Below are 14,355 nucleotides of genomic sequence, written 5' to 3' on the forward strand. Positions count from 1 at the left end.
GTGAGTTTGACATATTATATCACAAAGGTCCTTTTTCTACCTCTTTTTTCACTCTCCTCATGTTCTACTTTTGGAAAGACTGAATTTCTTTTAAGTCATAATACAGTCTGAATAATTGAGTTTCCTTCACTGCTACCACCATTCCCATTACTCAAGTTTTTCTCAGAAGCCTTTATACAATAACATCCTTAAAATCCATATCTACAGACTGTGCTTCTTAGCTTTCCCCTCAATTAAAAGGCATGTTGACATCAGGAATGGCTTTCGATAGATTCATGGTATGTCAGAGACCTGGGCTACAGTCATACCCATGGTTGAAGGTGTTGCAGTTTCAAACTGCCGTATCATTTCCAAGAGATGTGGGAAAATAGCGGCATCAGTTTATGAACACTTCTGTTGATAATACCGACAATGACACTTCAGAGGCTGTTTGTGCTGAAAATAATTGAATCATCATCTGACTCACTTCCAGAAACCTGACTAAATTAAATGAATTATGGATGTGCTATACCAAAATACAAAGCACTTTCAGCAAATCCTTAAAGATGTTCTCTCTGAAGATGTGTTGCAACCTAAGTATCATGTTCCAGTTTCAGTTCCAAGACACAGATTTTCAAAATTAATTTTCTCATACTTGAAGCAAAGTTAAATTCCATTCATTCATAGAGTTTTCTTTGCCACACCTGTGTCCCTCTTCAGAGTCCTGAAGACAGATTGGAATACTTGGTTTCTCAGCAAAACTAAGAAAATACTTTTCACCTTCTTTTATTAGAATGCAATTCTTAAGAACTACTACATTTTTGAGAATGTGTGAGGAGTTCTTTGATACACATAGGTTTTGGCACAAAGAGTGCACCAGGATATGTCTTTATCTTGAGGGTAGCCCAAGATCATAAAAGTACAGCAGAGCCAACCATCCCACAGGATTTTTACCAACAATGAAGCCAGCAGTGTCAAATGGGTGGGAAACAGAGCAAGACATGGAGTAAAAGGACCACACCACATCTTGACCAAGGACATGACATGGACTCCTAGCCCAGGTTTACTGTATTTAGCTGTAAAAAGAGTTGCCTCAAACACATCTCAACCCTAACTAGCTTTCTTCTGCACAAAATGAACGTTTCTCAGACTTGTTGTTTAACTCGGTGCTGATAAATTCATTCCCCTGGAAAGGGAGAACACTTTCTGTTGTATTTCAGACTTCTGGAAGAATCCCAGAAAACCTCAGGTAAAACCGATTGCATACATTAGAACTATGATACTTCCAATGTGTATCTGTGTATGAATTTGGCTTGCAAAAACCTCTGTGCAGTAACCCCTCTTTCCATTATACTCACTCTTGCTGAGGTGTCTGTGTGTGCTAAGAAACTAGGAAATGTGAAACAAATCCCTCATAGCAGAATGGGACCACCCTGAGCCTACAAGAAAAGTCTTACTCCTCTCCCATGAAGGCCAGCAAACAGTGAGATTGCTCTCTGGACCCCCATCAGCCATCTACTGCTATGCATCATTATCTGTTTAGGATGCAATTTTCTCTCAGCTCTAGATACTCCAAGTCAGAACTGGGTGAGGTATCACCCTTTCTCCCTTTATCCTCTTCCCTGCATGTTCCCATCAGCTCTTTTGGGCCTGCTTACTGCTCATGGTTCACATGAAACAATTCAGAGAGCTGTTCTGATTGAATAACTAACTACAAAAAAAACCCAACCCAAACCAAACAAATCGCAAAACCCCACACAATTTCCTGGTTTGGCTGAGCAAATACTGACACAAGCTTCCATGCTAGCTGCATGTCCAGAGAGCTGCTGGAAACAGTCAGACAACTGCAGTCCGGACTTCAATCAGCATATACTGCTGTGGTACTGCACCCTTAAGTACATCAGAGTATGTACATGGGTAACACTGCACAGAATACAAAGCTAAATTTACCTTGGTACTGGTGGCTGTTATGTTTTAGACCCCATTTTTCTCCAGAGCTATTTATCCTCTCAAAGACAAATGTGGGGTCCTTAAAAAAGGGAAGTTTTGCCAGCAGGGAACACTGAGGTCTCAGCTCTTGCATAATCCCATATCGGTGCGTTACTGTAGTACAAAAAGCTTGCACCACCAATTGCTTTTTCAGTGTGTCATAAATGTTCCTCCCACTCTGATATTAAAGAGTTAGAAATAGAAACTGGAAAATAAAGGGAAAGAATGAGCTGTTCTGTTCTTTCATGTTTGTAGAGACTGGCTCAAAAAAAATCCCAGCCTCATGACTTTCACTCTTTTAGATTTCCATTAGAAACCGATTCTGTAATGATTAGAGACGAGAGCAACTTTTTAACATACAGCCATTTTTAACACTAAAAAAATTCATAAAGCATTCAAAGCAAGAATGAATTTGTTTTAGCCAGGTATTGACCCTTAGTATAATCCCTTCAAAGACATCTGAGGGTCACCTCCCAGAATAGTGCCCCAGGGAAATGACAAGTGCAGTGATAGGTTGCCTTTACTTAATGTTTTGTTTTAAAAAAGAAATCTGATTCCAACTCTTTGCATCTCCCATGAATGTCCCCAGGGCAGCTAGAGATGAAAAACATAAATTACATTTTCTAGTCATTCCAGAGATGCATTAATACTGTAATAGAGGAAAATGGATTGTAATTCTGAGCTGTATTTTTAGTGTCTTCTCTTTCATCTGTCATGCTGGAATGTGAGTTTTGGTTCTAACTCATGCCTGGATAGGGAATATTGTCCATGCTGCAACATAACTCTGAGTTACAACTGTTCTCAGACAGCATGTTGCTTCATTGCATTAACAAACCCGTAAATATAGACCTTACAACCTGAACAAGCAAAAGGGAGATTTTCTTAGCAAGGCAGTTGAAGGACTATTTTTCATAAAGTCAACTTAGAGATCATTTCTGTGTTCAATTTAAAGATGTATCTGTATCACCTTCAGGAACTGCCAAACTTCAGAGCACTAACTCTGGGAAAACTGCACGGATTCATTGTTATGACCCACCAGAGTCCCACTGATGCCAATGACCTGTTTTGCAGCCTCTGTGTTAGTACCCTGGCTCATTTCAAAGACATCATGCAACATTATCTTATACAAAGCTCCAGTCTGGTGTCATTAGGGGATCTGTAACCTATGAACTTACCATAAATTTATTTTTTTTAAAAGTAGACATCAAGCCTAGCTTTAAGTAGCTTATGGGTCTTTAATACATGCTAATAATCTAACTAAAATAATGATAATTAAGAGCATAAAGCGATCATGGGAAGTATCAAGGCCCTGAGTGCACTAATAAGCTTTAACATCGCTGACCAGCCTCATCCGGGACCTCCACCCACACACATGGGTCCAGGAGCGATATTTAAGATCACAGTTGAGCTGTTGGTCCCTGCTTGAGGTATGCTGGAGGAGTGCTGGTCTCCAGCTCAGCCACAACTCTGCCTGGTGATGAAGCCTCTTGATCCAGACCTCAATTTGCAGACTGATTTCCTGGCTTGCCTTTGGCCCTGCCTTCTCAGCTGTGGACCTGTGGCATGATCAATGGATCTGATCCTGCCCTACAGACTGAATTCTTGTCTCAGCCTCAAACCTGCCTTATCATCCTGCTATTGCCTTATCTGTACTCCTGGTTAGACCTGGCCACCATCTCAGCATCTGTCCTTCTTGCCTTGCTTAGATACTGTGGGACTGGGCCCTGGGCAACAAAGCCCCTACCCTGCTGTGGGATCCCCCTTGGTGCCCTGCTCCCCTTCCCTGAGGGAGCAGCCCTGCCCTTGCTGCTGTCTGACAAGAAGGTAGTGAGGTGGGACTAGATAGTTCTTGACACATGCATTTTATGTAATTATTCACCAAATGGTCTAATCTCAGAAAGTCTCAGTATGCAAAGAAAGGCATCACTCTGGTTTCCAGTAATTCTGCAATCCCTTGAGCACTGTGGACAATTCACCAGTTATCACAGAAATATGCAGAGTAGTGGAAGGAACCAGGCTCTAGATGGCCCAACTTTCACACTTGATCTGGCAATCCACTGCATGTGACACTATTCGATCAAATAGCAGCATATGTTTATGCAAAATTTGCTCTAAAATATGGCAAAACGTACAGAAAAGGAAGTGAAAAGACTAAGTTAGGCTTGGCAGGAGTAAGTGCCATATAAAGATTGCATTTAGCTCAAGGAACGAAAGTAAGAGGAAATAAGACAGTACGTTATACTGCTGGTGACAACTCTGCTTGGTTTGGGAGCCCAGCCCTAGACCTTACCAGCTGCCGAAAAGACAGTTGCCATGCAGAATCTGAAAGAAAATAAAGTATATGAAGATTAGGAGGGGGAATGCCATAAAAACATCTGAGAGGGAGGCAAGGGAGAGGACAAGTGGACAGTAAGGCAGCCTAACCTTTCAGGGAGACTAAAGCAAGATAGCGTTATGTGATAGAAGAAGTGAAGAACAGAGTAAAAAGAGTTCTGGGATTACTGAGGTGAAAATGAAGCTAGTCATGATCAGGGCTGAGGACAAAAGACAAATTAAAAAGGAGACACAGGTGGGACCTGGTATAAAACATTGAGGACTGTTGCAGAGACAAAGCCTACTGAAGAGTTCTCAGGATCATATACAAACTACAGTGTACATAATGAGGCATCTTTGCACTCAAGTAGCAGCTGAAAAAACATTAAAATTGCAAGCTGATGGCATTTAGTGCATATTTCTAGTAAGTGATAAAATGGCAAGAAGTAGTGAAAAGTCCTAGCCCACATACCTGAGAAGAAAGCTTCTGGAGTACAAGGACTTAAGTTGGTAATAGGAGGGAGGAAGGCAAGAGTTGAGGTGTTGTATTGGGCCTGCATAGCAAGGTTTTGGTAGTGTAGGGGCCTACAAGGGTGGCTTCTGTGAGAAGCTGCTGGAAGCTTCCCCTGTGTCCAACAGAGCCAATGCCAGCCGGCTCCAAGATGGACCTGCTGCTGGCCAAGGCCGAGCCCATCAGCGATGGTGGCAGTGCCTCTGGGAGAACAGATTTAAGAAGGGGAAAAAGAAACCCTGGGCAATTGCAGCTGGAGAGAGGAGTGAGAATATGTGAGAGAAACAACCCTGCAGACCCCAAGGTCAGTGAAGAAGGAGGGGGAGGAGGTGCTCCAGGCACCGGAGCAGAGATTCCCCTGCAGCCTGTGGGGAAGACCATGGTGAGGCAGGCTGTCCCCCTGCAGCCCAGGGAGGTCCACGGTGGAGCAGATATCCACCTGCAGCCGTGGAGGACTCCACACTGCAGCAGGTGGATGCCCGAAGGAGGCTGTGACCCCATGGGAAGCCCATGCTGGAGCCGGCTCCTGGCAGGACCTGTGGCCCCGTGGAGAGAGGAGCCCACGCTGGAGCAGGTTTTGTGGCAGGATTTGTGACCCTGTGGGGGACCCACACTGGAGCAGTCTGTGCCTGAAGGACTGCAGCCCATGGAAGGGACCCATGCTAGAGCAGTTCATGAAGAACTGCAGCCTGTGGGAAGGACCCACATTGGAGAATTTTGTGGAGGACTGTCTCCCATGGGAGGGACCCCACGGTGGAGCAGGGGAAGAGTGTGAGGAGTCCTGCCCCTGAGGAGGAAGGAGCGGCAGAGACAACGTGTGATGAACTGACCGCAACCCCCATTCCCTGTCCCCCTGCGCTGCTGGGGGGAAGAAGTAGAGAAAATCAGAAGTGGAGTTGAGCCCGGGAAGAAGGGAGGTGTGGGGTGAAGGTGTTTTAAGATCTGGTTTTATTTCTCATTATCCTACTCTGATTTTGATTGGTAATAAATTAAGTTAATTTTCCCCAAATCGAGTCTGTTTTGCCTGTGATAGTAATTGCTGAGTGATCTCCCTGTCCTTATCTTGACCCATGAGCCTTTTGTTATATTTTTCCCTCCCCTGTCCAGCTGAGGAGGGGAGTGATAGAGCAGCTTTGGTGGGCACCTGGTGTCCAGCCAGGGTCAACCCACCACAGGTGTCAAGAAAGGGTAAGATCAACAAAAATGCTGAGCATGATATTAGTCTTATGTCTTATGTTCTGCCAAGACACCTGAGACCATTTCAGGAAGGTTTTCCCCACTCATCTGCCCTGACTACATGCCACTCAGTACACATCAGAAATGGCCACTCCTAAGGTGGTTGTGGCTCCTACTCCTGTGCTGCTCAGCTGCAACAAATTACAGAAAAGGTGAAAGAACTCTAATTTCACCAAAACCTGTAATGAATCCTTGAAAAAGATCCATGCAAACAAGGAACTGGAGAGAGCAAAGCTGCTCTTTTCCACAACCTTTTCTGTCCTGGAACACCCTTTTGTTCCCACAATACACCTTGTAACCCAGAAACAAGAAACTTGTTCTACATAGATCCATGTCAGCTGACACAAGTGAAGAAAATCAAAACATGCTTTGTTTCTAAAAGTCTTACAATGTCCATGTGTTGCTTTGCTCTTCTTGGGCTTGAAGAGATACTTATTGAAATGAGATTGCTGCTAAGATGAAGTCTCCAGGAGAAGGTGGACACCAAGCACCGCTGCACCAAGGCACTCCCACTGGAGCCAAGAAGGCAGTCAAAATGAGGCACTTCCAAAGGAAATTAGGAGACTGACAAAAGCCAATTGCAGAAATCAGGCTAATAAGCAGAAGAAAAAAAAATTGCCTAGAGCATGAAAATTGGATGTGACAGACAGAAGATATCTTGGGAGCTCTCTGAAGCTGCAAGTGGGTAGACAGATCACTTTTTAACTGTTGGTCTAGATTGCTTCATAGAGAACTGCCCAATGCTGCATCCCCACGGAAATGTGTCAAAGTAGTGGCTGAAATTGTCCAAGAAGGAATCAAGACATTCCCCTAGACCCAAACCACAAAAGCTTGTGATTCTCTAGGTCTGGTTGTTTTCAAGTTTAGCTAGTACCTTTAATTCACAGGGATTTATGAATGTATAAGTATACTACCAGCTAATAAACAAATACATCAAAGTTTTCTTACTCTTCCTATTGTCACAAAGCAGATTCTTGCTAGTTATCCTTTATAGGTTGTTGGGTTTCCCTCCTCCCCACTCTAAAATTTAGAAACCAAACAGCTGAACTGTTGATGAATCATTTTCATGCGATCAAATGCTCTAATAGTCACGCAGAAAAAACAATATACAGACCATAAAAGTTTATACATTAGGCTTACAAGTTTGAGTTGGAGGTAAAAGCAAGACTTCACTTTATGAAGATTTGAAAATATCATGATCTGCTTTTGGAAATTTTGGGACAGATTGTATGCCAACAACTACCTTGATATGTCTGCTTTATGAGAGTCCATCTAAATGAGATGCTGAAAATAGACTGTACCTTGGGATCAAGCCCTTAGTGGAATCCCTGAGGTGGCCTGGAGCAGGAATGTGAATCTTTGTGTCCTGCTGCTGATTTTCATCTGTACCAAATTTGATGTTTACAGGTAGTACAGGACAATGCTAAGAAAAGAACATAACATCCATCCCACTCTTTTCACTATCTCCCCCAAAGTAACATGGGAGACACACTCTTCACGCAAAGTGCATTACCCATTGAAATGACATGGAAATCTGAGCTGCAAGGTGACCATGCCATCAGAGCAGGGGCTGGGACTGCTCAAGAGGCAATGTGAAGTCCAGAAAGAAAGAGACTGAGCAATTTCTCCTGATTGTTATTTTTTTGCCTTACTTAATCACCACATATTCTTTCAAGGTACGTGTCAGGTAATTACCTGAGCAATAATACAAGAGTCACTTGGGAGCCGAGGAAAATACAATTACATTCATTTTTCAGGCCAGTCTCTATGACAACGACAGTGAATGCCATTGATCAGCAGTTAGTAACCAAGGCCACATTTGACACAGATGAGTTGTCCTCATTCACATGAAATGCAAAATGAAAATTAAATATTCAGAAACTAAAATGGAGATACAAGAGATGAATAATAATGAATAAACTGTATCACCTCCTAGACCCAACTTATATAGTATGCTGTTATTGGATGGGTAGAAGACCACAAATACCTGCAGAAATTCCTAAGCTGAGTGTGCTGTTTAGAAAATCAGATGAATAATTTTGTTTTCCCGAGGTAAATGCTCAGCTGAGAACACTCACCAAAAGAATGGTTGAGCACTGAACAAGCCTCTCCTACCTCTAACTTCTGTTAAACAAACCACAAGAATACAGGTCCCAATCTGCACCCTCCAGAAGAACCTGCATTTTATTTGGCATATGTATTCTCTCAAAGCTGTGATATTCCTGCTATCCATGTATGCACAAACCCAATATAAACTGCACTCACAGTAACAAAGTTCACACAGGCTAAAAACAGATGTAATGTCAAAAGTACACCTAGTGCTGCTTTCCCCCCCCCCAATTTTTCCCCTTTTTTCATGTGAAGATGAAAGTTAAAAAGGGACTGAAACACTGTGGCTTTCTTGGCATTATTTGTTGCCATCATTCCCTCCATGCTTACAGAGGACCAACTCTTCGCTTAGTCCTCCTCCTATCAGTAAACAATTAATAAAATGACTCCTCCTTATCATTCATACCCCTGTGCGATTCATCATTTGTTTCCACTTTCTGTAGGCTTCTTTCTCAAATTTCAATCCATTAAAGCGATTGTGATTTAGATATGTTGATAGCTATGCTTTCTATCCTTCCTCTGGCTGAAAATTTTTTGCCTGTGCCCTTTGTGGCCATTCAGGCCCAGAATTCAAAATTAATGTAAAATTAAAATTTATACTCTACAGGTCAATTATCTCTTAGATAAACAACAACAGCTGTCTAGAATTTATTGCCGATACCACAACTCAACTGACTGATCAAGTCTTGATCTCATTATTTCCTCTCTAAAAAATACTTTTAGGATGGCCGCTAGCAGCCAAGTATCTACCAAGAAATATGCTGTGCAGGCACCCTTTCCCATGAAAGCCCCATCCATTCATCACCAGTGTTCTTTCCACAATTGCCATTGGCCTCTCTTAAGCAGAGAGAAGCCACATTTGCACTATAAAAAGCTGATGGCTGGTATGAAACCACCGTCTCGTTTCCACGTTCAGACTGTCTGTGGCATTTGGACTCGGGCATAAACCGCCAGTGAGACAGCCCAACCCACCCAGCCTCTGACAAAAATTAACTTTAGCATATTACTAAATGAAGGCCTCTTAAGATGACAATGAAATGTATTTTTTTCCCCTCCCCTGTCCTTATTCTGCTCTTTTCAAATGGAAAGAATCACTCTTGGCACTGGCAGACAGACCGCCTGGAGAAATTCAGGAGACTTCAGTTCTTACCAGGAGACAGCTGCTCACACAATGCGCAGCTCCATACAGATGCATGACCTGACTTGTGCTGCATCTTTGGCACTGCCACCCTGGGGCGTCCCCACTGGGAAATTGCCGTCACAAGCGATAAAACTCCTGACACAGCTTGGGAACACACCATGCTCCTTGCCCCAGCTTTGGTCCATAAACAGTTTATTGCCTATTTTGCTTATCTATATAGCCTAGTGATGAGAACTGTGCAAAATACTTGCCTTAAACTCACATGAAGCCTGTCTTTGAGTGGACAAATATTGCAAAAAGTACTGAAAGATTTTCCTTCAGCTCTGCATATGGCCAGTTTACATTTCTAGAATTGAAGTTTCCTGGCAAGGTGTCAGGACAATTGTCAAGGAAAGATAATTTTGAAGTTCTGACTTGTCAGAAACCAAACTTTGTATTTGCAAGGGAATGCTTTGGGCTTCCACAATCATGGAAGTGACACAATGCAATTATATGATCTCTCTGAATTATCTGATCAAGTGCAACAAAGGTACAGCTTGAATAGCAAATACCAACTTTGCTTGCCAAAATGAGGCATTTTCAAAGAACTAATACATTTGGAGAAATCACAGTGCTTATGCAGGCGGTCCCCACAAGCAGAAAAGAAGCTAAATTCATTAGCTGAGTAGTAACTGCTGTACAGTTTAGCACAGCTCTACCAGGCAAAGAGCTGGGTGATTCTCAGTCCAGTCCCAACAGCAATTCATGCTGACAAAGGTTCAGCAAATACTGGGAAAAGTTGTTTACAAGACAGGAAATATCTCACTATTCTTCTTCCAGTAGGCAGTCTTCCCCAGCATATAGAGACAATTAAGATCTTTAGGTGATTTCTTCGTAATGAGGATGACTTTATGTAGGTGACCTGAGAACAGTTTCACTGGGATTATGCAGAATTTCCTAGGGATTTACAAATAAAGGGGTCCCACTTCATGGACAGGCACATTCAAGAGACTGAAGTTTGCTGAGAGACTTTTCCCTGGAAGATGATCAGTGTTGCCACACCTGAGTCTTAAAGACCTGACAGGTCTAATTCCAGGTCCTTTGAAGTATTACATTCAGCCCAAGTAAAGGCACTCTACTGTACTCTCTGTAAGAAAAAAATTTAATTCCCTGCTGCCTCTGCACATCAACCCAGAATGACAAACTTTTTGTAGGGCACCGCACAGGTGCCCTTTCAGGTATGTCCTCACAATGCTTGCTTAGTGCTAACTGTGACAAATAAGACAAATATAAAATCTTATAAAGTGCCAAATAATAGCCTCAGAACCAGAAGCTCCACAAACACAACTTAACTTATCTTGTAATAAACACTTCTGTCTCCCAGCTCATACAGTTAGGACAGAAAGTTAATGAATACAGTTTTAACTTTGTAAAAGCAAGAAGGGCAATATGAAAGTGGGAAAAGGAATTCCAGTCTTTCACAAGGCAGGGCAAGACAAATTGCAGTCAGAAACCTTCCACTTGGGAACTGCAAAACAACATGGATGAATAAATAGGTTGAAGTGTACATATATCAGGATACCAAGCAAGTTATTTGCATCTGATGAGTCCAGTAAGTATCTGTAAGAAAGGATGGACAGGCAGATCTCTCAGGCTGCTTCCAACTCAGCTAGTCAATCTACACCGTATGCAGATTACCTAAACTGCTCCTGGTATGTCTGCATCACCCAGTCAGCACAGTCTCCATTAGAGATTCAGGCATTAGCTCTGAGCAGGCTTGTAAGTCAATACAGCACACAGTGAAATACTAGCTTAGGTCTTGGAAGCAATACAGATGCCTTATTTAGCCTATACTCATTTATTTGCTTGTCTGTGCCTTCCTGAAGCAGCTTCCTCCCTTAATATCTTTTCAAAATAACAACATCCTCTCCCCAAAACAAAACAAAAAGTCCACATGAAACATCTGCAGATAACAAATTAACATACTTTACAGGTTGATGAAGAAATACAGCTCTATTAAGGGAATGGGAGCATCCTTGAACTTTTGTTGCAAATTTGGAACTTTTATTAAGCTTTTGTAAATCTATGGTCATTGTACATTCTTAAAGAGTTTGAAGCAAATGGTTTTATAAAACTGCTCAGGATTTTGGTTATATAAATATACTACTAGTTATTTATATTTGCTCTGGTCCATTTTTATATGAAGAGTGGAAGATATGGCAATGTATTTACTGTTAGACAATTTGTAAACAGCTACATATATTATTTTACTTAGATAGCCTATCTCTGCATTAAATTCATAAACATTTGAAATTATATTAAAGGCAAAATATATAATGGATGGAAGCCACGGTGCTGAAAACAGAAAGGGGTGGCAAAACTGAGCTCCCCAAAGCAATCTAATGCACTCCACTGAACATCGATGCTTGTTGTAAGATGAGTAACGTGGCAAACACTACCTGCAAACTGAAAATTATTATCAAATCCCACCCACATTTGCACCACGAAGCCTGACAGGGAAAACAGTTTTGACTGAGTATTTCTAGCAGGCTAAAACAGAAGAACGTCTCACGAATCACAGGCACAGAAAGAAATGTTCCACTTGAGATGAGACATGGAACCCTTCACATTTGCTAATCCCCTGTGATTTAAATTGTGCAGCCTGATTTATTCCACCAGAGGTTTATATTAAATGCCTTTAATTAGAAAAATTAATATGTTTAAAAATGCAAGCATTTAACAGTCTTATAAGGGTTTGCCACACCTTCACTTCACTGTTGAGGAACGGGACAAGTTCCCGTATCAGTTTGTTTCTGGGTGCAGCACTGCATTTTCAGTTACACTGGATGTGAAATCCCTAATAATGAGATGATGCCCTTTGTTTTGCTCTTGTTCACTAGTTTGCTCTAGAGGCAAAAGGTATTCTAACTTCCTACAGTTGCTGGGCATCATGCACACAGGTAATGCAACACAACAGCAGTCGGTGACATCTCCATCTATGATGTGGCTATGCTCAGTCCTGATTTTCAGAAAAGTTGGGACAGGCAAAAGAGGTGTACAAGACTGCACTGTGGAAACCGAAGGGGAAACCTAGAACTTACAGAATTTCACAGAATGGAACAAAAAATCCAGAAGCTTAAAAAAATAAAATTAAAAAAATCACATTTTCACAACTATGATTTTGCACCATAGAAAATACTGTGCAGGGGGATGTTTCTGATACACTTTTCTTGAGCAGAAGAATTTGGTATGTTTTTTTGATCCTTTCAGAGTTTTTGTTACTTTCAGATACTCACACTGTCAGTGCAAACAGTTCCCTTTCTTCCAAAGAAGCAGGATTTGACCAGGAGTCAACTAACTTCTCTGAGACTTTCAGTTGGAAAAGTGAAATAACTATTACTGACCCAATTAGTTTGCACATCTGGTCTTGGTTTTTTGTTTTTGTTGGGGTGCGGGTTTTTGTTTTCGTTTGTTTTTTTGTTTGGTTTTGGTTTGTTTTGGTTTGGTTTTTTTTCCTGTTCTGTTTGTAGTTAGAGACTGCTGACTAGTTAACTCTGTATGGTTTCTTTCTCCCACCATTTCCACAGCAAATTCTCATGCTGTCCTTCTGTTGTCCTCTCTTGTCACTGGAATATGATCTGATTTCTAGGTGTCTCTCTCCCCTTTCTTCCTTCTTCTACTCTACATTCAAATTGGATCAGAATAAAAGCAGCCCGTTTGTTGACCCCAATTACAATGCAAAAACTGTACGGGATAGACTGAAAGAGGATGATGTGTCTGTCCTGACCCAGAGATACCACCTTGCAGGGAAAAGTACACAATAAAGTATCTGTAGCAGCCAGTTCATGTTTCCCTTTTCCCCCATTTTAAAAACACAGATGCCATTAATACCTCTGCTCAGGTGTTCGCCATGGAGTTCTGTTGAATCACGGAACCGGATTCAAATTCATTTCTGCTTCACCCTGGGATTTCTTTGTTGCAGACTGGCACATCTACCCATCAAGTAACACATGCAAGAAGCAAGACCTCGGAGTCTACAGCAGTGGGCATCACGTTCAGAGAAGGGACAGAGATGCACACACTTCGTAAAAGAAGCGTACAACTTGCTACCACTCAGCAGAGGCAGAATTTAAATTCCATACCATTAAAAGCAGGGAGAACAAGCCTTGCATTTGCACAGGCTGGCAGCAGACCCAGGCGCGCTTACCTCAGACCGCCGTTTGGCTCTTCATCGGAGGAGAAGGTGCCGTTGCAGACGTTGCCAAAGGAGTGGCTGGGCTTCAGTTTGGCTTCCTCGCAATCGGATGCGGGCTCTCTTTTCTTCCTCTTGCCGAAGAGCTTCTTAAAAGGCTGGAATTTGCCTGCTTTTTTCTTGTCTGCGGATTACAAGACAAACAGGCACAGGGCTGAGGGACGCAGCTGGCGAACACGCACCACGGCAGCAGGTTCAAAGGAAGAATGAGGTCAAAGAGCAAGTCACCAGCCCGAAGCAGCCTGGCGCTTGCAATGTAAATGCAGGGCTGCAACTTGCTGTTGACACGTCATATTGACAAAGCAAAGGTAAGAGCATTAAAACGTCTGCTCTTGGGTTTAAGGATCTGCTTGGAGGTGTCAGTGCAGCCAAACATTTGGATGAAGAAAAAGAATAATTTTGCAGAGCCAGAATATAAGAATGAGGCTCGTTTTTAGGCTTTACACCACACTTTTGACCTTTTCACCAGAAGACAAGCACTGCTTTGGTCACGCCACTTCGGCAGGTGCTGGATCCTCTGCCTTGAATTAAAAACAATTGAGAACAACCAGCTGTATTTTACTTAAGTAGCCTCATAACTAGACAAGTCAATTTACAAATGAGCAAAGAGAACAGGATAAAGTTCTGTTAGTTTGCTGGTAGGTTACTTCAACAAGCATCCAGCTTTATATCAGCAAAGTCAATACATTTTTCTGACTTTTTTTCCCCACGTAACTGAGGACAGAATTTGACCAAGCATTTCTTCCTTGAGATGCTTAAATTTTAAAAGCTCCACCAAAAAAAGCACAGCAAAAAGACAAAACAGACATGAAGACAGGAACAAGAAATAAAAAAGTTAACCAGGAA

At 42.1% G+C, this 14,355-nt stretch overlaps 1 protein-coding gene across 4 annotated transcripts in view; it reads right to left on the bottom strand.

Moving 5' to 3' along the window:
• The window catches only part of CRACD (capping protein inhibiting regulator of actin dynamics), a 139,801-nt gene that overhangs the window by 31,567 nt on the left and 93,879 nt on the right, over nt 1-14,355 (bottom strand). For all 4 annotated transcript variants that reach the window (XM_069789616.1, XM_069789607.1, XM_069789590.1 and 1 more), the window contains one exon: nt 13,465-13,633. Coding sequence is in view for 3 of the 4 variants with exons in the window: in XM_069789607.1 (XP_069645708.1) it covers nt 13,465-13,633 (169 nt within the window). In the remaining variant the exon portion in view is untranslated. The remainder of the gene's footprint in view (nt 1-13,464; nt 13,634-14,355) is intronic.

The sequence above is a fragment of the Haliaeetus albicilla genome, chromosome 1, assembly GCF_947461875.1.
Source record: "Haliaeetus albicilla chromosome 1, bHalAlb1.1, whole genome shotgun sequence".
NCBI classification, from domain to species: Eukaryota; Metazoa; Chordata; class Aves; order Accipitriformes; family Accipitridae; genus Haliaeetus; species Haliaeetus albicilla.